The 25,580-nt window shown below is 35.1% G+C and overlaps 1 protein-coding gene across 8 annotated transcripts in view; it reads left to right on the plus strand.

Annotated features, from left to right (window-relative positions):
- Positions 1-25,580, plus strand: part of MATR3 (matrin 3) — a 49,137-nt gene that overhangs the window by 20,176 nt on the left and 3,381 nt on the right. For 3 of the 8 annotated variants that reach the window (XM_059417678.1, XM_059417680.1, XM_059417682.1), the window contains 13 exons: positions 8,554-9,641; positions 14,553-14,614; positions 15,574-15,615; positions 15,951-16,063; positions 16,652-16,704; positions 17,536-17,661; positions 18,159-18,284; positions 18,463-18,630; positions 19,760-19,891; positions 20,347-20,390; positions 20,487-20,862; positions 23,453-23,819; positions 24,299-24,420. In XM_059417678.1, the coding sequence (XP_059273661.1) occupies positions 8,730-9,641; positions 14,553-14,614; positions 15,574-15,615; positions 15,951-16,063; positions 16,652-16,704; positions 17,536-17,661; positions 18,159-18,284; positions 18,463-18,630; positions 19,760-19,891; positions 20,347-20,390; positions 20,487-20,862; positions 23,453-23,819; positions 24,299-24,420 (2,643 nt within the window). In that variant the 5' untranslated portion in view covers positions 8,554-8,729. Of the gene's footprint in view, positions 1-3,829; positions 3,908-8,553; positions 9,642-14,552; positions 14,615-15,573; positions 15,616-15,950; positions 16,064-16,651; positions 16,705-17,535; positions 17,662-18,158; positions 18,285-18,462; positions 18,631-19,759; positions 19,892-20,346; positions 20,391-20,486; positions 20,863-23,452; positions 23,820-24,298; positions 24,421-25,580 lie in introns of those variants that run through there. The other 5 variants (XM_059417686.1, XM_059417685.1, XM_059417681.1 and 2 more) reach the window with 4 other exon arrangements.

The raw sequence follows: 25,580 nt of genomic DNA on the forward strand, positions 1-25,580 counted from the left end.
AGCAGTGTTTTAAGAGGAGAGTAATGATGGAAGAATAATGGAATATAGTATTACTTGGAACGAAAATAATAAAACTCTGGTGATTCCAAATTCCATTCCTTTTTTGTTGTTTTTTAAAGGAACTTGTGAATAAGCATAAAAATAGAGATGTACCAAAAATTGTTAGCTCTGGATGTTGGCATTGGCATTATGGGTGATATTATATTTCTTTCCTTGTGTTTTTCTGACATTTCCTCAAGAAATTGCATTTATCTTTGTATGGGGAGAGTGATGAGACATTTTTATGCATGCTAGACTACTTTAAAAAACAGTATCTCGTGTTTGTTTCTTTAGGACCTCATGTATTTTTGAGAGAAATTGGGATAGAAGTGAGCTAGTTTCTTTAAATCTAAAGTGCAGATTATCGGAAGTGACAGAAAGTAGTGTTTATTATGTAAGATACCCTGGTTATTACATGTAGACAAATGGAGGAATCCGAAGGCATCCTTATGTAAGAATATTTAATTTACCATTATGCGGACTGATGGTAATTAAGTTACAATGTGAAGTGCAGCTTTTAAACTATTTTAATGATGATCAAAATCAAAGAATGGGGTAATGGCTTATTAAAGTGTTATTCGTAGCTCATCTTTTAGTTAAAGGTACTTTTTAAAAAATACATACTTTTTAAAAAGATACATTTTTTAACTTAGAGTTGCATTAAAACTGCCCCACACTTGGTGGCAACAGGTTCTGAGTGGACTTGACTTTGGGTTGGACAATACTGAGTTCTTTGAGGGTGGGGTGGAAGGGTCATAGACATTGTAGTTTCACAATTATGTGTGTTTATTCCAAGGATAACAGTGTCCAAGGAAATGAAGCTCTGTAATTCATAATTCTTAGCTCTGTATTGGGCCTTCTCATTGGATCATTGAGAGCTCTGAAATTATTAATTTAAAAAAAAGTTTACATAAACAAAATTTTACTGGATAGTTAAAAACTGGAGCAGAGAGGAAAGGGAATGAATGGTTTGAGAGAATTGTATATGTGTAACGGTTAAAAGATGTTTGTAAGTGGGTTTTGTTTTTTCTTTTTGTTTCTTTTTGTTTTTTAAGATTTTATTTATTTACTGGACAGAGATCACAAGTAGGCTGCGGGGGGGTGGGGGCGGAAGCAGGCTCACTGCTGAGCAGGGAGCCTGATGGGAAACTCTATACCAGGACCCTGGGATCATGACCTGAGCCGAAGGCAGAGGCTTTAACCCACTGAGCCACCCAGGTACCCCTGTAAGTGGTTTTTAAAGTTTGCTAGTTTAGTTTTTGAGTTATTGCAGCCTGTGTCTATCATAAGGTTAAGTACAAACTTGTAATACATTAGGAGATACATGATAAAGTGCTATGTTATCTTGCCTGACAAATATAATTAATGTGACAGGTATGAGTAGATGGAGTTCCTTTGATATGATGCACTTCCATATAATTTCCAGCTGTGTATCAAACTTTAATGTTCTCTGCATTTATAAGGCTCAAGACTTTGCAATTCAACATGATTTGCATGAAGTAGCAATGAAATTTGAAGGTTAAATTTTTAAAAATTTTTTTGGTTTGGTTTAAAAAGCTTTTCCAAAGTTAAAGGTTAGTTGATAAAAAGAGTTTGCTTTTTTCTGGGAAGTTTTTAAAATGGCAGATCTGACATTTCTCTTTGATTGGCAGTCCCAGTAGCTTGTGGATGTTGATGCCTATCTTAAAATACAAACAAGTTCGTAGGAAAATAAAAAAGGTGAATGAAGGGAGGGTGAGGTAACTCATCCCAGCTACTGCTGCTGAATAAGAGCAAAGCGTAATACCTATGGTAGATGTCTTTCTGGGCAGCAGTAAATGCAGCTAATATGGAAAGTACTCAGTTGATACTAGAGTTTAAATAGGATCTTTGATTTGCAGTATCATTGGTTGCTAATGAAGATAACTTTCTGATCTTTCAAGATGATTTGTATGGTTTTTTTCCCCTTTGTAGAAATTACTAGGATATTAAATATCTACCTTTGGTACGGTAACTTTTATAAGAACCTATTCCATATGTGACTATTTAAAATTGTTTGAGAAAGGAAAAGTAGTATCAAGGAATTAAAGCATTTGTACTTTAAAATTCTTGATGTAAGAAAATGTGGAACAGCAGGATGCAGTGCTTAACTGAGTATCCTTGTATGGGCTATATAGTTCTGGAAAAGCACCACAGAGGAGGGAGGTTAAAGCTGAAGCTTCAGGAGACACCAAGAAATATTCATACCAACATTTTTGGTAATGGCCGGAAACTGGAAACAGCCTGAATGTTCATCATCTGCAGAATAAATAGTGTATGTGCCATGTGGTTGTGTGTATTGCAGTGACATGGAGGTTTAATTCATGTATGTCAGTTTTTTACAAGTAGATAAAAAACAGTCTGTACATATTAGAAGTTATTTTGTGCATAAAAGTCATAAATGCAAAATACACACATTTTTTAGGATGTATCTATTAAGTGATAAAACTTAAAAATACAGGACTGCAGAAAGGGAAGATGATGGCATTGGAAATTGGTAGGTAGAAGGTATCTAAGATGTTAACATTCCCTTTCTAAACTTGTGTGTTTGTATACACTGTGGTTTGTATATAAAGTGGAGTGCAATGCTGGGCCTTAAGAGAATTACTAGTACAAAATGAAGAAGGGGAGATAGTCCAGCAAATATATTTATGTAAGTACTGAGCAGACCTATAACTGCTTCTAAAATCTTTTGCATAAGGTGTTGGCTTATGGTGGAAAATGTGTTTCGAGACATAAGATGCAACTAGAACGTGAAAGGCAATAGAACAATGATGTGCTTTTCATGTGGTAAGTAGTTAGGGAATAATGTGTTTTTTAGCAGGGGTGTATATAAAATAGTGATGTTTTAGGAGGTTTGTATTGGAAACTGTAAACAAAGATGCAAAGAGGCCAGCAGAAAGGCAATAAGATTATGGCAGAGAGGTAAGGACTTCCTTTGAAGGATGAGAAGATAATTTTAAGGTAGATTAGTAATGGAGAACAAAGGAAGAGGTTTAATTTCTTCATATCCCTTCACCTCTGCTGCTTTTCCTCAGTGTTATTTAAGTTACTGCCAGCCTTTAAATCTGGTATCTTAAAGCTTACTTGTGGTTCAGTAGCAAAATTCAAATATGAATTCCAGCCTTGAATAGAAATGAATGAGACACTAAAGTTGACATATGAAATGGGGAGTAGAGTGCAAGTGAAGTGTATGTTTCTCGTTTTGCATCTAAGGTTTTTCTCATTGGTTGTTACAGTCATCTGTGTAAAAGTAGATGATTACTGCAATCCTGACCATGTGTCAGTAACCATTCTAAGTGTTCTATGTGAACTGATTTATTAAATGTTTACAGCCTTATGGAATGGATATTTTCTTTCCCATTTTGCAGATGAAAAAACAAATGTTACGTGATTTTCTCAGTCATTTTGTAGTAGAACTAGCATTCACATCAAGGTATTTGGTAAAAAATCTCCATATATACCGAATGAAATAGTTGTACAAATGTTTGTGGAAACTGAGAATTGAAAGGGAAGTGGAAATGTCTTAATGATGCAAAATAGCACCTTGAGAAAAGCTCACTAAATCTAAGTAGAGAGGAAAGTAAGACAGGCTAGTATCAAAATCAGATGGAGTCACAAATGTCTGGTAAATGGATTAACTTTCTATCCTGTATTGCTTTAATCCAAAAATTTTTAATGTCTAATTGAAAGTTGCTGTAAGTGTAGGAAGAAGAAAAATATTCTGAGCCTGAATAGGAATCCCTTCTGATTAACATGTTTTCTGTTTTAGCAGCTGAAGGCACTTTTCAACAAACACTCTAATATCATTAGCCTAAGGATCAAGAAGTGGGCTAGAAGTTGAATCCAGGTCTGTAAAATGGATTAAGAATGATAATCGTAAAGGACTTTTTAAAAACTTACACTGGTTTTTTTCAGCTTTCTCAGCACTACATTTTAGTGTTTTGTTCCTCCTGTTGCTTGATGGAGTGCATATTGCTTTAAACAAAACAAATGAATAGAGCTGGGACTTTATTTCCTAAGAGGTTTATGAACTATTAGTAGTTCATTTTATCGTGAAAAAACCTTTTCTGTCACTCAAAGGTATGCCATACTAAAATTAGATTATGGCACTGAAGAACCACAGATTAAAGTACAAGGTTTAAGCTCTCCAAAAAAAAAAAAGCACCCAAAAAACCCAGTTTAAGCTTGCTATATAAAAGATAGATTAAAAAAAGATAGATAGATTGCTCAGATAGGAAATCCATTTTTAAAAATGAAACCCTTAAGATGAGATACAAGTTGGAAAATCTGTTAAGAAGAGATAGTGATGTAAACTAACATTAAAATAAAAATTTACTAACTTTAAGCTGGAAACTATGTTGGTGAATTGTGAGACCATTATAAAATTAATAAAAAGTGTGAAACTTGAAGGAATAATTAAACTACCCTTTACTATAGTTGGAAATGAATCAGGTACTTCTGACTATAGGAATCTTTGCTTTTGTGTGATTGATGACAAAAATTAAGCATCTACCTTCCGAAATGATGCTTCTTTGAAATTACTAATAGTGAACTTTCCGTGCTATTGTTGACATGATTGGATTTTTTTTTTTTTCTATATTGGTATGTTGATTCCTACCTTTAACATATTTGGCATATTTTCACACGAATAATTTAATACATCACAAGGGTATTTGGCTTAATAGAACATTCAGGAAATCTGAAAATTCTTAACACCTTCCTGGGTTTTTATTCCAGAAAGAGAAAAATAGTATAAGAAGCTACAGTTTTATAGCTCTTGCTTTTAAGTTTTTGTAAGATTAAAGGGTTAAAATTATGTCAACATAGATACTTTTCCTAAGCATCTCTACAAGCTTTTATGATTATACATGTATTAAAAATAGTTGTTTCTACGATGCAGTTATTTCACATAATTAAGAACATAACTAAAGTTCAGTGTAGTAGTAGGTAACTTTAAGACGTAGCATTTTAAAATTCTGAATTTAAAAGGTGAATTTTTGGGGCGCCTGGGTGGCTCAGTGGGTTAAAGCTTCTGCCTTCTGCTCAGTATGATCCCGGGGTGCTGGGATCGAGCCCCGCATCAGGCTCTCTGCTGAGCAGGGAGCCTGCTTCCTCCTCTCTCTCTGCCTGCCTCTCTGCCTACTTGTGATCTCTGTCTGTCAAATAAATAAATAAGTAAATTTTTTTAAATGAATTTTTTTCTATAATGTTTTAGAGATTAAAGCCCTCTTAACGCTCATTTTAGTAATCCTGCTAAATAATCTGCTGGAAGAATGAATAATGGGACAAATAAAGTGTTATTTTATATAGGAAGTCTAGATGTGGAATGACCATTTATTTCTCTTTACCATGAACTTTATGGATATGTTAACCTGTAATTGTGTTCTGTAATATTTTAGTATTCCACTTCTTTGAAGAAAGTAAATCCAATAAAGCTATTGATGGAATGGGGAGAATTGAATGTTACTAAGAGAAACTTAATTCTTAACCATATATACAATTATTCAGATGTTGACAATGAAGTTAACATTTTTAGTGTCATTTGCACTTATGTCATGAACTAGGTTTAAGCTCCGGGTTAGTTATTTAGAGTTGTCTTGGGTTAGTTATTTAGAATTGTCTCGTGTTTTTAGGGTGAAGGTACTGCCTTTTTTTTTTTTTTAAGTGAAACGGGTTTGTTTTTGCTTTGATGGGCATTAAGATTTTAATGGGTAAATTGAATTTTTAATTACATCCTAGATTAGTTATTTCAGAGGAACTACTTTTGAACTTTCTTAACCTGTAGTATAGGGTAACTGTGGGAAGGCAATTTTATAATACAGGGGAAAACAGTACAATAAGCCATTCTCTTTTAAATAGTAATTTAGTAAACACCTCAGTGTTGTGCTAGCCTTAATATAGGCAGTAGGTCTTGCTTAAATGAGCCTTTTAAAATGGCTTGTCTTTTTTTTTTTTTTAAATCACTGACCCAAGATACTAAAGGAACTATTTTCATAAGTGCTCTTTGAACAATGCTGGCATGTCTGATATCTCTCTGTTTCCTTTTTTTTATTATTTAAGATTTTATTTGAGAGAGAGAATGAGCGGGGGGTGGGGGGGGAGAAGCAGACTCTTGGAGAAGGAGAAGCAAGGAGCCGGATGTGGACTCAATCCCAGGACCCTGGGATCATGAGCTGAGCTCAGGGCAGTCACTTAACCTTCACTGAGCCACCCAGGCCCCTGATTTCTCTCAATTTCTTTGTTTTAATGAAAAAATTAAGACCTTGATTATTTGTGCTCCGGTCAAAAGTCTGATTACGTCACTTTTCAGTAATAATGTTCTCGTGTCCTTGTGTGGGGCTGCATTTAAATTGAAACTGTGAGTCTTAAAAACATTATGGTTAGTTTTACGAGATTACAAGTTGTCATGGGATTTACATTGTTGTTTGTCTTGCTCTTTTTCTGAGTTTTTCTGACATCCATTTTCTGTTTTGTCTTAAGGTTATCTTTTATCTTCTCTTAACCTTTCCTTTTACAGATACCCTTTTCATATGTGCTACAAAGAAAAGTAATTAAGATCTCTAATCCAACAGTCACTGCCTTAAAGTATGATCAATTAAAATTTTTTACATGGTCATAATACTATTATATAATTTCCCTAAGGGAAAGGAATAATCCTTAAAGAAGAAAAACAACTGGCTTTTCTGTATTACACAGCTTTGTCTGTACCATGAAGGGCAAAACTGCCATTAACAGTAATATGGTTACTTTGACATGCTGGTTTTAGAACCCTCTAAAACGTTTTGATCTTTTAAAATAAAGTATACCTGGAAATTTAGAGGGTGCTCATAATGTTTGCACAGTATTTCAGCTGCCATTCTTTATGGCATTTTCTGTGAGACATACCAAGGAAACTCATCCAGAAAAGTCCACTTACTCTTGTCTTTATTATTCTTAAAGCGTAAGTAGTTTATATATAGTATATCTCATCTAAAACTAGTTTCTTTAGTATCTTTTCTCAGTTTCATCTCTCTTGGTGTGCAAAAACATCTTCTGTAATTCCAGTCACCTCTGATAGCATTTCTGTGTCTTTTTAACTTTGTTACATCTTTTTGTAAAATCTAACTAAGTCTTGCCTGCGACTTTTTTTTATACTTCTCTACCACTGTATGTCCAGTGTTTCCTTGCTTTATTCGATCATTGGTGGAATTGGTCCCATAATAGACTTGTAACTTGAATATTTCCCAGTTTGTAATGTAATAAAACTTAATAATATTAAACCACCAGTGCATAGGTGAATGGGTGATCAAATGTATGAAACTTAACCGAGCAATGCTTCTTAATTGAATTATATAGCAAACAACTTTAGACTTAACCTTGGTATATAGTTGTGATTATAAAAAATTATTTCATCAAGAACATTTGTTATGTATGTCATTTGATATTTCATGAGAATCGTATGTAAATGCTTTGCAAATTCCTCTGTAACAATTTGAGATGAAATAATAAGGAAGATAATGAAAGTAATTTCATCCAGAAGCATATCTTGGGGGATTGTGTTCAGAATTTAAAATTTCCAAGTGAATGGGCTAATCTTGTGAAAAGTTTACAGAAATCTGTATAAGCACAATATCATTTTCATTTTTACCGGTTTTGAGCTCTAGAGGTTCTGTAGCCCAGAGTATTAACTGAGCTTTGATGGATGCTAACTTAGAGGGGAGTTTCACTTCTTTAAATCACCTATACTTCCTGTACCTGGGTTTTTTCTTGGGAGTTCTCCTATTTCTATATTGACCATATTTAGTTCTCCTTACTTTTTAAAATTAGAAATGAAATAAGCACTGCCTGATACAGGATAGACAGTAATAAGGCAGTTAGTCATATGGCTTAAATTTGTGCAGAAATCCTTAAACTAGGAAGTCACTTGTTTTTCTTCACATCTGTCTTTACCTCAAATTGATTTTGCTGCATAAAGGTCTCAACTATTGTGTTTGGTCTTAGATCTTATACTAGGTACTTGACTCCTAAGCTTCATTTACTTGTGATTTTACTTGGTTCTTTCTGATAGTAATAATAGGTCTCATTTTCTAAAGCAGAGTACAACTGATTCATCTTTGACTAGCTGACCTTGATTTTTTGTTTGTTTTTAGTCTTCTCCTGGAACTTAAACATCATACTATAGGGTGTATTTTTATTCTTCCAAAAGAAGAGACCCATCTATATTTTTATTGAAATTTTGATGTACTCAAGACATCTAATCCTTCAATTGAAATGTTTTTAAATTCAGTATGAAATTCCCTTTAATAAACTTTGGCATGAAAGACTACTTTTTAAATATCTATATGCAGGCTCTGCATACATCTGGAATCTGTTTAAGATATGTAATAAATTCCTTGTAAGTTTGAGATCTTATATGTTTTTTTTTTAATCAACATGATGCATAAGTTTTTTTTCTAAAAAAAAACAGCATCTACTTAAAGGGATTTATGACTAAAATTGCTTATTTTTCTACAGAGTTGTCTGCTGGTTCTCAGCTTGAAGAAGATTCTACAGTCCTTATTGATCCTTTTTCTTGGCGTTACCATTTTTTGAAGCAAAGTTAACCTAGTTTGCTAGCTTGAGCTTTCTTTTTGGCCTTCTTTTAAAAAAATTTTTTTAAGTCTATAAACTAGACAAGAGATAGTTCTACAATGTCCAAGTCATTCCAGCAGTCATCTCTCGGTAGGGACTCACAGGGTCATGGGCGTGACCTGTCTGCAGCAGGAATAGGCCTTCTTGCTGCTGCTACCCAGTCTTTAAGTATGCCAGCATCTCTTGGAAGGATGAACCAGGGTACTGCACGCCTTGCTAGTTTAATGAATCTTGGAATGAGTTCTTCATTGAATCAACAAGGAGCTCATAGTGCACTGTCTTCTGCTAGTACTTCTTCCCATAATTTGCAGTCTATATTTAACATTGGAAGTAGAGGTCCACTCCCTTTGTCTTCTCAACACCGTGGAGATGCAGACCAGGCCAGTAACATTTTGGCCAGCTTTGGTCTGTCTGCTAGAGACTTAGATGAACTGAGTCGTTATCCAGAGGACAAGATTACTCCTGAGAATTTGCCCCAAATCCTTCTACAGCTTAAAAGGAGGAGAACTGAAGAAGGCCCTACATTGAGTTATGGTAGAGATGGCAGATCTGCTACACGGGAACCACCATACAGAGTACCTAGGGATGATTGGGAAGAAAAAAGGCACTTTAGAAGAGATAGTTTTGATGATCGTGGTCCTAGTCTCAACCCAGTGCTTGATTATGACCATGGAAGTCGTTCTCAAGAATCTGGTTATTATGACAGAATGGATTATGAAGATGACAGATTAAGAGATGGAGAAAGGTGTAGGGATGATTCTTTTTTTGGTGAGACCTCGCATAACTATCATAAATTTGACAGTGAGTATGAGAGAATGGGACGTGGTCCTGGCCCCTTACAAGAGAGATCTCTCTTTGAGAAAAAGAGGGGCGCTCCTCCAAGTAGCAATATTGAAGACTTCCATGGACTCTTACCGAAGGGTTATCCCCATCTGTGCTCTATATGTGATTTGCCAGTTCATTCTAATAAGGTGAGTTAATGCAACAGATACTTCTAATTTCTTTTACATTGTAGTGCCTATTCTGTATTTACCTATATCTTTTACTCTAATTCTGTAGTCTGGTGACACTGAGTTGATCGAGAATTTTTATGCTTTTGAGAACACTTTATTTGGAAGGTAATTGTTTTTGAGCATTAAACCAGGGCTTTACATTAATACAATCTGCCTAGATTACTTCTGGCCACAAAGCTGTCATCCACTGGGATTATCTTGTTGGTTTTTGGCATCAATATGTTCTTCTTAATCATATATTTAAGCAGGTTTTTTTGTCTGCTTTGTTGAATTGTTTTAAGTTTTTTTTTTTTTTTTTTTTTTTTTGCAGTCAATGTGCTCTGCCATTCAGGATGCTAGATTTCAGCTCTCCATCTGTCTTGATTGCTGATTTGTATGTAGTAAAGATGTATTCTTGAACAATTCTCTTTTTTTCTTTATCTGTGGCTACAGGGAAAGAGTTAATGTAGAGCCCTGGTGTTTGTTTCAGTATGTTTCATATTTTAGATTAGTTCATTCTTCTTTTTTAATTTCCCTTTGACACAAACTCTCATACTATGACTGAAATTTTTCATCATTTTTTTTCTCCTTTTCCACAACTTTCTTAAACATACTTCAAAACTCACTTTTTATTATCCCATATTGCATCTGTCCCTTTAGAGACTTGGAAAAATCAACTACTGCAGTATCCCGCTCTATGTTCCTCATAAGCCATGTTCTTTTTCTGACTAGGTTTAGACTTCTGGTATAGTCATTTGAGCAAAAGGAAAAAGAAAAAAATATATATATCTAATTCTCCTTTGCTTTAATTATCACATCTAGTAAAATGGGAGCTTTTTCAAAATGCCCTTATAAATACGTTGTCCTTTCTCTTACAACATTTTCAATGTTACTTATTCTCACTGAATTTTTTTTTATATACAGTGCAGTTGACTTAAAAGTCAACATAAATAGCACTCTAATAGCTTAATTATGATCTCTGACCGTCCATATTTCCTCATGTGCTGTACAGTTATTCTACTTAACATGTTGCTGCCATGAAATTGGATTTGAGGATTACTATTCAGGATTTTTTCTTTACAGTAACATCTGGAAGGATCATTTCTTTTTCATATCTTCCCTTTAAAATGCAATTTTTAGTGACTTGATTTTTTGAGTAAATCATAGATCATGAGTGATTTTGTTTTTAATATTCTATTTAAAAGTATTACCAGCCACTCCCTTTTCTGTGTTTGGCTCTCAGTATTTTTGCCTCAGGTAATTAAGAGAAAAGACTTCTTTCATTTGAATTTATAGAATACTTTGAAAAATGTCTTTAAGAAGTTAATTCTTAGCTAAATTTATTTCTGTAGCACAAAAATCTTTTGAATTATTGTATAATAGATTAAGTACAGCACAAAGAATATTTTAATCTTTAATCCAAATAAACTAAACTAACATCAAATGCTAAATTTAAATTCCTAAATTAATTTTTATTAAAGATGTGACCCCAAACTCCTAGAAGTTAGGGGATTTTATTTGCTAGGTGTCTTTAGTGTTGTCTTTTTCCAAATATGTTGGATAAAGTTTTAGCTCTGGTGGGAGTTGATTTAATGAAAAGGTCCACAAAACTTTGGTGACTCAGTTTTTTCTGTTACTTCTTGCCTTTTGCAGAATGGGCAATATTATCATTGTTCTCAGATAGGGTCTCTAAATTCCAAGGAAAATAGCTAGTTACAGTGTCTCAAATGAAGGTGATTCTAAGGGACTTAAAATCTTTGCTAATGGAGTCCTCATACATCAAGAGCTTTTGCTGGAAATCTTATTATTCTGACTTTGAGCAGTATTTACCCTTGTTGCTTGCACATAGAAAAACACTAAAGGACCATAAAAGGAAACCCCAAGAGGGTTTAAATCAGAGAAAAGTTTCAGTTATTATATGTGATTAATCTTTTCTCTCCAAATTTTGCTATTAGTTCCTGAACAATAATATTAATAAAACACTATAGTTAAGTGGATCTAAATTAATGAAAAAAAAGTTTTTAAATATCTGATGAAACTTTGGATTCAAGAGTAAGATACCTTGCCCTAGTGCAAGAGGTATTTTATACCTTTCAAAATGCTTAGGCCCTAGCTGGTTTTGGTACTGTGCCACAGTATTGTGAACATTTAAGAAATACTTGAGGTCCATTGATTGATTGATTGATTGATTTGCAAAACTTATATTTGTAAATTGGGCCAATTTTAAGAATTTTAAGCACTTGGGTTGTCTTAATGTATTCCAGTTTCCTTAACATAGCTCATGTTTTCTGAGTATCTGCATTATTGAAAAAAATAACTATTTACCTTTAGTTGTGGTCCTTTCTCATTTAATAGCTGATACAGAAACAATGACTTGAGAGAAAATTCCTGTGGTGAAAGTAGATAATGAAATTTTTTAAACATTTAATCCTGCTCTCTGGTATTGCTGCATAACTTGGAAAATCTGTTCTTTTCACTTAGTGGTAGTGTTAAATAATTTACATGATCAAAACTTCATCTTACCATGAAATAAAGAACTTTTAGGTGAAAAACATGATCTAATTTATCATCATTATTTGATATTTTAAGTGACTTTGAGTGATGGTATTGCTTTTATTTCTTCCTAGGTCATTTTAGAATGTCAAATTACTTTTCTCCACAACCTCAGACTTCCCTCAAATTCTTTTCACTTAGAGTGCCCACTACAGCCTTTTCACCATCTTGTCACTTGAGCTCATAGTTTTCCTTTTAGTATTATTCTAAAAGCCCTTAAAGTCTTTATTCTGCCATTCCAGAAGTGCTTCTCCCAAATTATCCTTTCTTTATATAATTTAGGTATCTCAAAGACTGTTAAGGTGAATATAGTTTTCCTACAGAACTTCTACATTCAAAATGTGAATCCTTTTACCTTATTAATCTGATGTGAAAGCTACCTCAATTTAGAATCAAGAATATAGGTTTTTTAAAAACCCTTTTGACTCTTAATCCTCGCCTTAAACCAAAGATGCCGATGGGGTAGTGCAGATTAGGAATGTGGGTGGGTTTGGGAGATACATAATAATTCTTTGATCTTGGCCTTCCTTCTAGTACTTTGAAAGACCAGCTACATTTTTACCTTAAGTTTGAACCTTTAAAGAGCATAGAGGATTGGATATAAATAGTTTTCTGTTCAACTAGATACCTTTCCATCTCCTGTGAATTAGAAATGTGCATAATAGGGTAACTTGTACTCCTCTCCCAACACACTGCTTCTCAAGGACGTTTTAAATAAAATCTGAATATTTTTATTTCAGAAAATTCTAAGTTAAGGTATTTGTTTAGTCCCTCTTAGGAATTTTGTGAACTTGACCTATGGCACCTCTTCTTATAGCCATTTTAAAAGTGTCCTCCAATAAGTCAATGGTCTGTTGCTTTGCAAGTACAAACTTTTTATATCCCAAATAAACTGGTTGTGGAGCCAGCTGAAGAGATTTCTTTAGGTTCCTTAGCTATTAGCCATTATTTTTAAAAAGATAATCTAGCTTTGAGGTACAGCTTCCATAGTTCTTTCACAGGATGTTAATTAATTCTTTTAGGGGAGAGGAAGTATGTAAGCTTTTGTAATATAAATCCATTTTTTAAAATTGGGTTTATAAAACACCATTCTGAAGCTTTTCAAGAAGGTAGCTCTTGCAATTTGGTTTCTTATTTTAATTTAGCTCTAAGTGAGTCTCCATTTTAAAAACATTGCCTGACCGTGTTTTATATTCCAAATATAATGTATTAGGTAGTGTGGATGTGACGGAAGTTGCCTCATTTTGTGGGAATTTGTGAAACCGTACTTGTAAAGCAGGAATTGTAAAACGAGATAGCTTTATAAGCAATGTAATGACAGTTAATTTTTTTTCTTTTTTGGGCACTTTTGTGCCTGGCAATGTTCTGATAAGCAGTTTACCTTTAGTCATTCACTTTACATAAAATCCTAGGAAAGTATTGAATCATAGTAAATTTCAATAATAGGTACTGATAGGTACCAAGGATTCATGTCTATTAAGTGGCACCTTGGGAATGGAACCTAGTCAGTCTGACAGCAAAGCCTGCTTTTCCTAACTCCTCTTTCTTCAGTTGTCTAAAACATTGATCATTTATATGTGGATTTTTTTTTTTAACTAAAGAAAGGAAAGCTTATTTGCATAAAATAGGAAAGAAGTTAATCCCTTAAATTAATTTTAAAAAATAACCACAGAGGAGCACAAATACTGATGAATGTTTCCCTTCCTAAAATTTGGAAACAGGCATTTCTGAAATTTGCTTCTTTACTTATGGGAAGTAGAATGGGAGCTTAGTTTTTTGATAAATGGGGACCATTTTCTAGAAAAACCATTCCTGTTGAATCTTAGCTTTTCATGGCTATAGTACACTTGGAACACACATTAAAGCTGGATAAAATTAACTAGTCACATAACATTTCTAGAAAAGTAGATAGACGCATGGATATTTTATCATAGAGTTTTATAAAGGCAGTTCTAATGATACAATATATATAATCCAGTTTGGTCCACAGTAGAGATTAGTAGGTCTAGGTGATCTCAAGGTCAGTTGTTATTCTTGATCTTTATTAACTCTCTTTTCCCTGTCAGGTCTATTAGTATGTTAACCAAGTTAATCCAGTTTTTCCAAGAATGTGCATGGCGTATTTGAGGGCAGGATCATGCTACAAGGATTCAGAGAAATGGTTTTAAATTAATTTGTTGTGACTATTGAATGGTCAGGTGTTTTCTACAGTCTGTCATGCTTGAAAAGCATATGTTATACTGCATACAAATTAACTTCCTAGAGTTTGAATGGTTCAGATGAAAAATATTTTAGCGTTTTTTTTTTTGTTAATTCTACTAATTTACTTTGCTGCAGGAGTGGAGTCAACATATCAATGGAGCAAGTCACAGTCGTCGATGCCAGCTTCTTCTTGAAATGTAGGAGTTTGAAATACCTTTAAAGCATCCGTACCGTGCATCAGAAACAGCCATTGATTGGTTTTGGGGAGTTCATCACTTGCTTGTAATATCCACATTGTTCAACACTGTGTAGTTGATACTGACCAGGCCTTATCAATTACAAACAAAATGTTTAGATCTGGAATCTCATTTCAGAATATTAGGTTCAGTGTTAGTGGTGTTTTTTATTTAATATTATTTGTAGGGCAAATAAGTGGGCTGTCTTTCTGCAAATTGCAAGAATTTTTAAGACACTTAAAGATGGCCTTTGATACATAGAATAAACTCAGGCATTTTCAGTAACAATTAATACATGCTCTAAAAATATAGCAGATAGAAAAGTCATTAGGAATTAGAAGTTGTTGAGCAAAATCCATCAAGATACACTTTTTGCTTTTGAGTGACCTTTGGTTCTGATTTTAAGCTGCTGGAATGGAATGGAATTCATAAAAAATCTCCCTGCCGAAACACACATACCCGTTGTTCACTAGATTGCCAGTTTTCATATATGTCTAGCTCCGTTGGGGCTTTCTTTACTTTCTAGTGTCACAACTCTGTTTTTGCTATTGGAATTTAATACTGGAGAAGGAAAACCTGCGGTTGGTCCTTATTTCTGTATATATCCACATTTCCAGTTCCCCATGCAGCACTTTTTCCTCCTTATGACTTACCAAATAAATATAAAATTAAACTTAAATGTATATTATCTAAATTTTCATTATAGAACACGTTTGTTCTTGTTCATTTGGATTATTTTGAAATTCTCGAGGTGTTTTTTTTTTAAATATCCATATGTTATGTTTTAAATTATAGTATTTCTAACACTTAGACTCTCCTGTAACTTCACTAATAAATAAACTCTGTTTTAAAGGCCAAACAAGGCTATTTTATGAAAAGGACAGTTTTATTTTAAAGTTAATTTTCTGGTCTCTTTAAAGCTACCCAGAATGGAATCCTGACAATGATACAGGACACACAATGTAAGTTAAAATTTTTAAGCTCTTGTTAATAAAGGAGATCATTGTAAGGAATTCAGGTTAAACTTTCAAAATTTATAAGCAAATATTTTCTGAGTATCTTCATTAAATATGAGAGTTTGGTATAAGTCACTGTGGGTAAAAGAATCTTTAGAATTCTAATTTTTATGTTAGTGATTATTATGTTACTGTTATTACAGCTTTTCCCTAGTTACTTCACACATAAATGCCTGCAAAGATTGGAATTATAATCATTAAAGGGGTATTTTAACAATAAATCTTAATTATTTTTGATGAAACATTTTGTATTCATTACATTTTATGTCTCTCATTACTAGGGGTGATCCATTCATGCTGCAGCAGTCTACAAACCCAGCACCAGGAATTCTGGGACCTCCACCTCCCTCATTTCATCTTGGGGGACCAGCGGTTGGACCAAGAGGAAATCTGGGTGATTATAAAATTTGTCACCTTTCTCTGAGAGCTTTTACTAAAAATGAAATGCAGTGATTAAAGGTAAAAGAAGGCTTGTTGAAAAATTAATCAAAATAACATCATATCTCATGAGAAGACATGGTTATTATACTTGTAGTAACCTCTGATTTGTGTTTGAAAGATGTCCTGTTTTCCTGAGGCGCCTGGGTGGCTCAGTCGGTTAAGCATCCGACTCTTGATCTCAGCTCAGGTTTTGATCTCAGGGTTGTGAGTTCTGGCCCTGCATTGGGCTCCTAGCTGGATATAGAGCCTGCTTTAAAAAGTGGGGGGTGGTGCATGTGTGGTTAAGTTGATTAAGTGTCCTTGCTCCTGTCCTGGTTTCTGCTCAGTTCCTGATCTCAGGGTCCTGAGATGGAAGCCCTTGTAAGACTCTAGGCTCGGCAGAGAGTCTGCTTCTCTTTTTCCTCTGTTCCCCCCACCCACCCCGCACCCTTCTCTGCTCTTTCTCGCTCTCTCAGATTTTTTTTTTTTAATGATGTCCCATTATGTTATAACAAGTATATTTATTACAAGATTTTTTAAAAATCACTTTTTGTCCATAAAGGTGCTGGAAATGGGAACCTGCAAGGACCAAGACACATGCAGAAAGGCAGAGTGGTCAGTAATACAACTCTTACTTTATTTTTGGGGGAACTGTAATTTAACTTTGAGATCCTGTAAATTGAGTTTGTATTATAGTCCTTTATTATAGAAAGGCTGCTATATTGTTTGAAAACTATCAGGCTTCTATATGACTTAGAGTTAAAAGTTTAATTTTCATATGCCCATAGTATAGAGAACTCATCTTGAGTGTAAGAAGTTTTACTGCAGGGGCATCTGGGTGGCTCAGTGGGTTAAGTCTCTGCCTTTGGCTCAGGTCATAATCTCAGGGTCCTGGGATCCTCGCATCGGGCTCGAAGCCTGCTTGCCCTTCTGCCTACTTGTGGTCTTTGTCGGTCAAAAAAAAAAAATTGAGATACTTTATTTTAAAAAAGGGAAAGAAATTTTGCTGTCCATTTATGTCTACAGTATCCTATTTAAAAATAACTGTAACTGCATAGGGTGCCTGGGTGGCTCACTTGGTTAAGTGACTGCCTTCGGCTCAGGTCATGGCCCCAGAGTCCTGGGATCGAGTCCTGCATCGGGCTCCCAGCTCCATGGGGACTCTGCTTCTCCTGCTGACCTCCCCTCTCCTGCTCTTTCTCTCACACACTCAAATGAATAAATGAAATCTTAAAAAAAAAAAAAAACCTGCAGAGGCTTTCTGAAACTTTGAGATCTACCCCAGTGAATCTGATTTCCTAGTTTTAAAATTCTCTAGAATGTTGTGAGTTGTTTTAAATACTTAATCTGTTCTGGTTAACTTTAGACTGTGAAACTGTAATATGTAACACGTTTTCATCTTAATTCTAAAGAGACTTCTTGACTTGATTTTTTTCTAATGTATAGGAAACAAGCCGAGTTGTTCACATCATGGATTTTCAACGAGGGAAAAACTTGAGATACCAACTGTTACAGCTGGTGGAACCATTTGGAGTCATTTCAAATCATCTGATTCTAAATAAAATTAATGAGGTATGAGTTGAAATAAGCGTAGTATTTATTCATTACTAATATAGTTCCTAAAGGAATTATATGATTTTATATTAGAAAAAGCCCTCAGTGTGATCTTGAATCATTAATATGGAATGTTAATAGAGAAAAAAGCAAATAGTTGAAGTATGTCAATAACATTAATTTCTAGGCCTAGTGGATTATTAATTGTCCTTAAGCAGTAAAATTGTCATTATATTACTGTAAGGGCTATAAAAGGATGATAATTCTTTGAGAAGCCATTCCAAACTTTTATCAAAATGTATGCAAATTATTATTTGAAGTACAGTAGACATAATAAATGAAACTTGAGTAGCATGAAGGTAGTAAATTCTGAGGTGACCTTTTACAAAACAGCTTTTAACTGTGTTGATTCTGTTTTTAGACTCTTAAAAATGCTTCCTAATGATTTAATATATCTAGAAAGACTTGGGCAATCTTATTTTATTTTGGAAATAATAATTTTGTCCCAATTTTAGGCATTTATTGAAATGGCAACTACAGAGGATGCTCAAGCTGCAGTGGATTATTATACAACCACACCAGCATTAGTATTTGGCAAGCCAGTGAGAGTTCATTTATCACAGAAGTATAAAAGAATAAAGGTAATTACACAAATTATTTCCAGATTTGTACCACCAACCATTTAATACATCATTTTAATATTTATTAACTTTAGCTACTTTAAGTTGTTGCTAGTAACTAGAATTACCTTAACTATTAACAAAAAATTATAGGATACCTACCACATTTGACTTGCCTGTTTGTTTGTTTATTATTTAGAAACCTGAGGGGAAGCCAGACCAGAAGTTTGATCAAAAGCAAGAGCTTGGACGTGTGATACATCTCAGCAATTTACCTCATTCTGGCTATTCTGACAGTGCAGTTCTCAAGCTTGCTGAGCCTTATGGAAAAATAAAAAATTACATACTGATGAGGATGAAAAGTCAGGTAATCCCAAACATAGAAGCTTTTAAGGAGGATCATGGGGAGAGGGAAGGGGAAATAAGACAGTATCAGAGAGAGAGACACACCATAAGGGACTTTTAACTATAGGAAACAAACTGAGGGTTGCTGATGAGAGGGTAGGGGTAACAGGGTAATGGGCATTAAGGAGGGCACGAGATGTAATGAGCACTAAGTGTTACATGCAACTGAAAAATCACTGAACTTTATCTCTGAACTAATAATATACTCTATGTTAATTGAATTTAAATAACTTTTTAAAGATTTTTTTATTTATTTGACAGAGATTACAAGTAGGCAGAGAGGCAGGCAGAAAGAGAGGGGAAGCAGGCTCCCCATTGAGCAGGGAGCACAGTGCGGGGAATCCCAGGACCCTGAGATCATGACCTGAGCCAAAGGCAGAGGCTTAACCCACTGAGCCACCCAAGTGGTCCCCTAAATAACTTTTTTAAAAAATTTTAAGATAGGGACGCCTGGGTGGCTCAGTTGGTTAAGCAGCTGCCTTCTGCTCAGGTCATGATCCCAGCGTCCTGGGATCGAGTCCCACATCGGGCTCCTTGCTCAGCGGGGAGCCTGCTTCTCCCTCTGCCTCTGCTGCCATTCCATCTGCCTGTGCTCACTCTCTCCCTCTCTCTCTCTGACAAATAAATAAAATCTTTTAAAAAAAAAAATTTTAAGATAATTAGTACTCTAAGGTTTATTTCTGTATCCTCACTTTTAATAAAGGGAGAATAATTATCTTATAAATTTTAATTTTTCTTTGCTTAATAAATGGTGATTTTTTTTTAAGTCATAGTGGATTCTCAGTGTATAAAACAGTAAATACTGAGAAGCTATAAAGTGGAAAAGTAAACATGGTAACACTTTGCTTCCAAGTGTGCATCTAGAAAAATCTCCCTGTGTGTAGGTGTACTGTTTCTTTCTTGCCCCATTGGTATTACATTACAGTGTTGCTTTCCACTTTATATGTGATTCCATTGAGTAAACTGTAAAAAAAAAATTTTTTTAACTTCCTGAGTTGATGGGCTATTTGGAGGTTTTGGGACTGTACCATTGATCTCTCTTATAAGCTGATTGCTTCTTTTTTTTTTCCCTTTTCCTTTTTTTGTTTAAGGCCTTTATTGAGATGGAGACCAGAGAAGATGCAATGGCAATGGTCGACCACTGTTTGAAAAAGGCGCTTTGGTTTCAGGGGAGATGTGTGAAAGTTGACTTGTCTGAAAAATATAAAAAATTGGTACTGAGGGTATGTAGTACTGAATTTGTCATCCTTATGAAGCTTGTTTCACATATTTAAAGCACAGCATGCTAAGAATACAGGATTTGCTAAGAATACAGGATTTGGTTATTTAAAGATAACATTGTTTTTTCCCTTGGTGTTCTTCAGTAGAAGTTTGTTGTTTTTTTAATGGTGTTATGGTAAAAATGCCTTCATTGGTTTTATCTATTTAAGATTTATTTGAACTTGAGTTCTACCAAAATATTTATTTTCCACTGCTCTATGCTCTGTCAAAATGTTGATTGTAATGAATTGCTTACTTGGGGCAGCTTACATTCTTAGGTATGGTCACTGGGATTGAATAAGCTTAGCTGATGATATGAAGGATGTTCCTTAACTGTTAGTTAATTGGGTAATTATATAATCTGCAATGAATGTATTTTAATACATTTATTTAACTGATAAAAAATTTTATCTTTTAGATTCCCAACAGAGGCATTGACTTACTGAAAAAAGATAAGTCTCGGTAATTTCATTTTATGTGTGTATATACACTGGTATATTAAACTTCTGTTTTCCAACTCAGGAGAATTAATTGAGGGGGGTATCCTTTTGATTTCAGGAAAAGATCTTATTCTCCAGATGGCAAAGAATCTCCAAGCGATAAGAAATCCAAGATTGATGGTTCCCAGAAGACTGAAAGTACAACTGAAGGTAAAGAACAAGAAGAGAAATCAGGTGAAGATGGTGAAAAAGACACAAAGGATGACCAAGCCGAGCAAGAGCCTAACATGCTTCTTGAATCTGAAGATGAGCTACTCGTGGATGAAGAAGAAGCAGCAGCACTGCTAGAAAGTGGCAGTTCGGTGGGAGATGAGACAGATCTTGCTAATTTAGGTGATGTCGCTTCTGATGGGAAAAAGGAACCTTCGGACAAAGCTGTGAAAAAAGATGGAAATGCCAGCGCTTCAGCAGCTGCAAAGAAAAAGCTGAAAAAGGTAAAGGAAGATTGTATGTTGACCTGTGTTGACAGAAAACTAGATCAGATAAATGTTTCTTATTATTTACATTAGCAGCATCAGCTTAAAGGGAATTAGTCACTTATATTAGAAAAAATCAGGTATGAACCATTTATAGAATAAATATTTAAAAGTAAACTCTGCAATAAATAGGTTAAGTAAGACTTTTTATAGTAGTTGTTAAAAAGTGTCGACTAACAGAAGGAAGTTTTTAGTCAGGTAGGAGGAAGTCCTAAATCTACATATGTTTGTGTATTGTAGCATGTAAGTACTGGTAAGCAGCCTTTTAGTACAGCTTATTTTTTAAAAGATGGGACAGGAGTTTATAATAAGTTAATTGGCCCAAGATAGTAAAACATTTGCCATTCACTTAAAAACTGTTAAACTTGGGGCATCTGGCTGGCTTAGTGGAGCATGCAACTCTTGATCTTGGGGTTGTGGGTTCAGGCCCCAGGTTGGGCATAGAGATTACTTAAAAATAAGATCTTATTTTGTTCAGCTTGAAGAATTCTCGTATTTGAGAAACATAAGCTTGATCAGATAATACAGTAACTTTTAAGACATTTTGCTTAGAACACACGTCACTGATAAGCATATAAGGTGAATACAAATATAAAAATATATACAAAACATAAAGAATAGTAAAACAAAAGACCATGATCTACTGATTATCTGCATTAAGGATTAGAGCACTAAAATGCCTTTGAAGCCTCTTATATTAAATGGTTCTTTCAGTGAGGTCCTTTCCTGGTCCATTGGTTCCTTGTAAGCAACATTAAGCCATTGGAAGGCAGATTTTGTTGGTTTGGTCACATAACATTGTTTTGCTTTTTTTTGTTGTTGCGTTTTTTAAAGATTTTATTTATTTGAAAGAGAGCAAGCCAGCAGGAGCAGGGGAGAGGGGCAGAATGAGAGGGTGAATCTTTCTGCTTCCTGATGACCAGGAAGCCTGACACAGGATTGGACCTGAGGACCCTGGGATTGTGGCCTTTGGTGACCCGAGCAAAAAGCCGACATTTAAGCTACTGAGTCACTCAGGTGCCTAGTCACATAACTTAGTTTCTGGCTGAAGTGGATGATTGTTGAGTAATATGTTTGCACTCTTTTTTTTTTTTTTTTTTTTTTTTTTTTAAATTTGACAGAGATCACAAGTAGGCAGAGCAGTAGGCAGAGAGAGAGGGGAAGCAGGCTCCCAATGAGCAGAGAGCCCAGTGTGGGGCTTAATCCCAGGACCTGAGCGGGAGGACTTAACCCACTGAGCCATGCAGGTGCCCCAGAACATTATGTTTGCACTCTTAAGAGCTGATACTTATTACATGCTATAAATTTTTCTCAGCTCTTTGTGTATGCTAATAAACTTAATCCTCAGAGTAACTATAAGCAGCAGATAAAATACCTTTATTAACCTGGTTTTTGAATGAGAAAATTTAGGCATAGAGAAGTTCAATAAATTGTCCTTGGTCATACTGCTTGTAAGTGGCAGCCAGAATTTAAAGATAGGCAGTCATGCTCCAGAGCTTGATTTTTTTTTTTCCTTTTTTTTTTTTAAATTTTATTTATTTATTTGACAGAGAGAGATCACAAGTAGATGGAGAGGCAGGCAGACAGAGAGAGAGAGAGGGAAGCAGACTCCCTGCCGAGCAGAGAGCCCGATGCGGGACTCGATCCCAGGACCCTGAGATCATGACCTGAGCCGAAGGCAGCGGCTTAACCCACTGAGCCACCCAGGCGCCCCTTTTTTTCCTTTTTTAACCACTTTCAAGACTTAATGTCCTCTAAATAACAGTTGTATCCTAAGATACTGTCTTCCAAAGGATAACATTGAACTACTTTTATCAAAGCACATTTTGATATAGTCCCTTGCAGCCTAATAGTTTTAAGAAGTATAGAATATAATGTCCTTACCTCATTTATTTTCTGCTCTTCATGTGAGGCAAGCTTTTAATTATATAGTTTTTGTTTTTTTTTTTTTTTTAAGATTTTATTTATTCATCAGAGAGAGAGAAGGAGAGAGTGAGCACAGGCAGACAGAATGGCAGGCAGAGGCAGAGGGAGAAGCAGGCTCCCTGCTGAGCAAGGAGCCCGATGTGGGACTCGATCCCAGGACGCTGGGATCATGACCTGAGCCGAAGGCAGCTGCTTAACCAACTGAGCCAACAGGCGTCCCTAATTATATAGTTTTAAAACAAAGTTGTTTTAGAAAACAACAGTGAGGGACGCCTGGGTGGCTCAGTTGGTTGGACGACTGCCTTCGGCTCAGGTCATGATCCTGGATTCCTGGGATCGAGTCCCGCATCAGGCTCCCAGCTCCATGGGGAGTCTGCTTCTCTCTCTGACCTTCTCCTCGCTCATGCTCTCTCTCACTGTCTCTCTCTCAAATAAATAAATAAAATATTAAAAAAAAAAAAAAGAAAAAGAAAACAACAGTGATTTTGGGGGAGAAAGGAACAAGTCAGTATTTTGAAAGAATGACTAAGGACAAAGACGCTATCCCTTTCCCTTCAAGTAAAGCAAATGGAAGGGATGCTGCAGGATAATTGTTGCAGAGTAAATTTGTCTTTCTTAACAGCGTCGTTTCCCAGGGAGTATGGAAGGTTTTGTCACTCTAGATGAGGTTGGTGATGAGGAAGATTCGGAACTTCAGAAACTTCGTAAATCGGGCATGGCATTTAAATCTGGTGACAAAAATGATGATGGTTTGGTTGAAATTAAGGTGGACAAGATCGAGGAACTTGATCAAGAAAATGAAGCAGCGTTGGAAAATGGAATTAAAAATGAGGAAAATACAGAACCAGGCGCTGAATCTGCTGAGAATGCTGATGATCCCAACAAAGATACAAGTGAAAATGCAGATGGCCAAAGTGATGAAAACAAGGAGGACTATACAATTCCAGATGAGTATAGAATTGGACCATATCAGCCCAATGTTCCTGTTGGTGAGATATAAGGCTTTGTTCTTCCCTTCTCACCCCTTCCAAGTTTATTACTAAATAATTTTTAAATTAGTCTTACATAAACTTTGATACCATTTTAAATTTATTTCTCTGCAGAATGATTTGTAAATCTTAATCGATATATTCTTCTCCACTTAACCAACTCTCCTCATTTTGTGTTATCTTTTGTTACCATTTCACAATATGTTCTTTCTCCGCATAAAGGTTTCTAAGAATTTCACATTGCTTTTTCTTTATCTTTTTTATATTTCTGCCTTTTTTTAAGAGTACAGTTAGGTGGACCTTAAACATCAATTAAGTACAATTAACTAATGATACTATGGTTTTTGTTTTGTTTTAGCTTAGGCTATAATGGACTTCTCACAAATACCTCATTCAAATAATGATGGAAAAAAGATTTGAGAACACTAATTAAAACTTCTGATTTACTAAATTTGTAAGAATGTATGTTTGTGTTCTAGGTATAGACTATGTGATACCTAAAACAGGGTTTTACTGTAAGCTGTGTTCACTCTTTTATACAAATGAAGAAGTTGCAAAGAATACTCATTGCAGCAGCCTTCCTCATTATCAGAAATTAAAGGTAAGACTGAATCTAAAAGAGTAGAGTTCTTTTATAAAAACAAATAGTATAGGAGCGCCTGGGTGGCTTAGTGGGTTAAAGCCTATGCCTTCAGCTCAGATGTGGGATCCAGCCCCTCAGGGCTCTCTGCTCAGCAGGGCGCCTGCTTCCCTTCCTCTCTCTCTGCCTGCCTCTCTGCCTACTTGTGATCTCTGTCTGTCAAATAAATAAATAAAATATTTTTTTAAAAATCATATAAAGTTACACAAAGTAAAATGTGTATGGTACCTTCTGTAGACCAATCACAATGCTTTATCCTAGAGATGACACTTTTATTTCTTGGTTGATGGGCCTTGAGCAGTCTAATGAATTCTAGGAACATCTATTGAGCCTTTTTCTATAGTACATTCTAATTAAATTATTGAATAATTTTTTAGCTGTTACAGATTCTCTTATAACTAAAGTTACTTCTTCCCAAGTGAGTATTAGACTGTAATTTCTCTAATTTGGAAGATTCTGGAGGCCTGAATGCCAAGTGGAATAATAAAAGCTTTTTCAACTTTTATGATGTGCCATGTCCCTTCATACTTAATGATTTTTACATTGTTGTTAAATTATTTGATAATAATGATATTCTATAATAAATGGATTAAAAAATAAAACATTAATGAAGCATAACAAATTCCTATTTCGATATTCTGAAATTTGGTATTTTTAGTGATTGCTTTAAGGACTGAGTATTAAAGCAGGTAATAGGGAAAAAACTTTGATGGGGCGCCTGGGTGGCTCAGTGGGTTAAAGCCTCTGCCTTCGGCTCAGGTCATGATCCCAGGGTCCTGGGATCAAGCCCCACATCGGGCTCTCTGCTCTGCGGGGAGCCTGCTTCCTCCTCTCTCTCTCTGCCTGCCTCTCTGCCTACTTGTGATCTCTGTCTATCAAATAAATAAATTTAAAAAAAAAAAAAACACCTTTGAAAGGCTTTTAACTCCGTAAGTACGAATAACCTGATTTTTGCACTGCTTGGTAGTAGAGAGCTACTGGAGTATTCCGTTACGATACATGTTCTGTGTGTTGATTTATATGGATAAAGATAGCCTTGATTTTGGAGGGGGGCAAGGGGTGGCCTTGAATTTAGGAAATAATGCCATTTCTTGGCTGTGCACTAGTTTGAAATGAAGGTA

Source organism: Mustela nigripes, chromosome 12 (assembly GCF_022355385.1).
Source record: "Mustela nigripes isolate SB6536 chromosome 12, MUSNIG.SB6536, whole genome shotgun sequence".
Lineage (NCBI taxonomy): Eukaryota > Metazoa > Chordata > Mammalia > Carnivora > Mustelidae > Mustela > Mustela nigripes.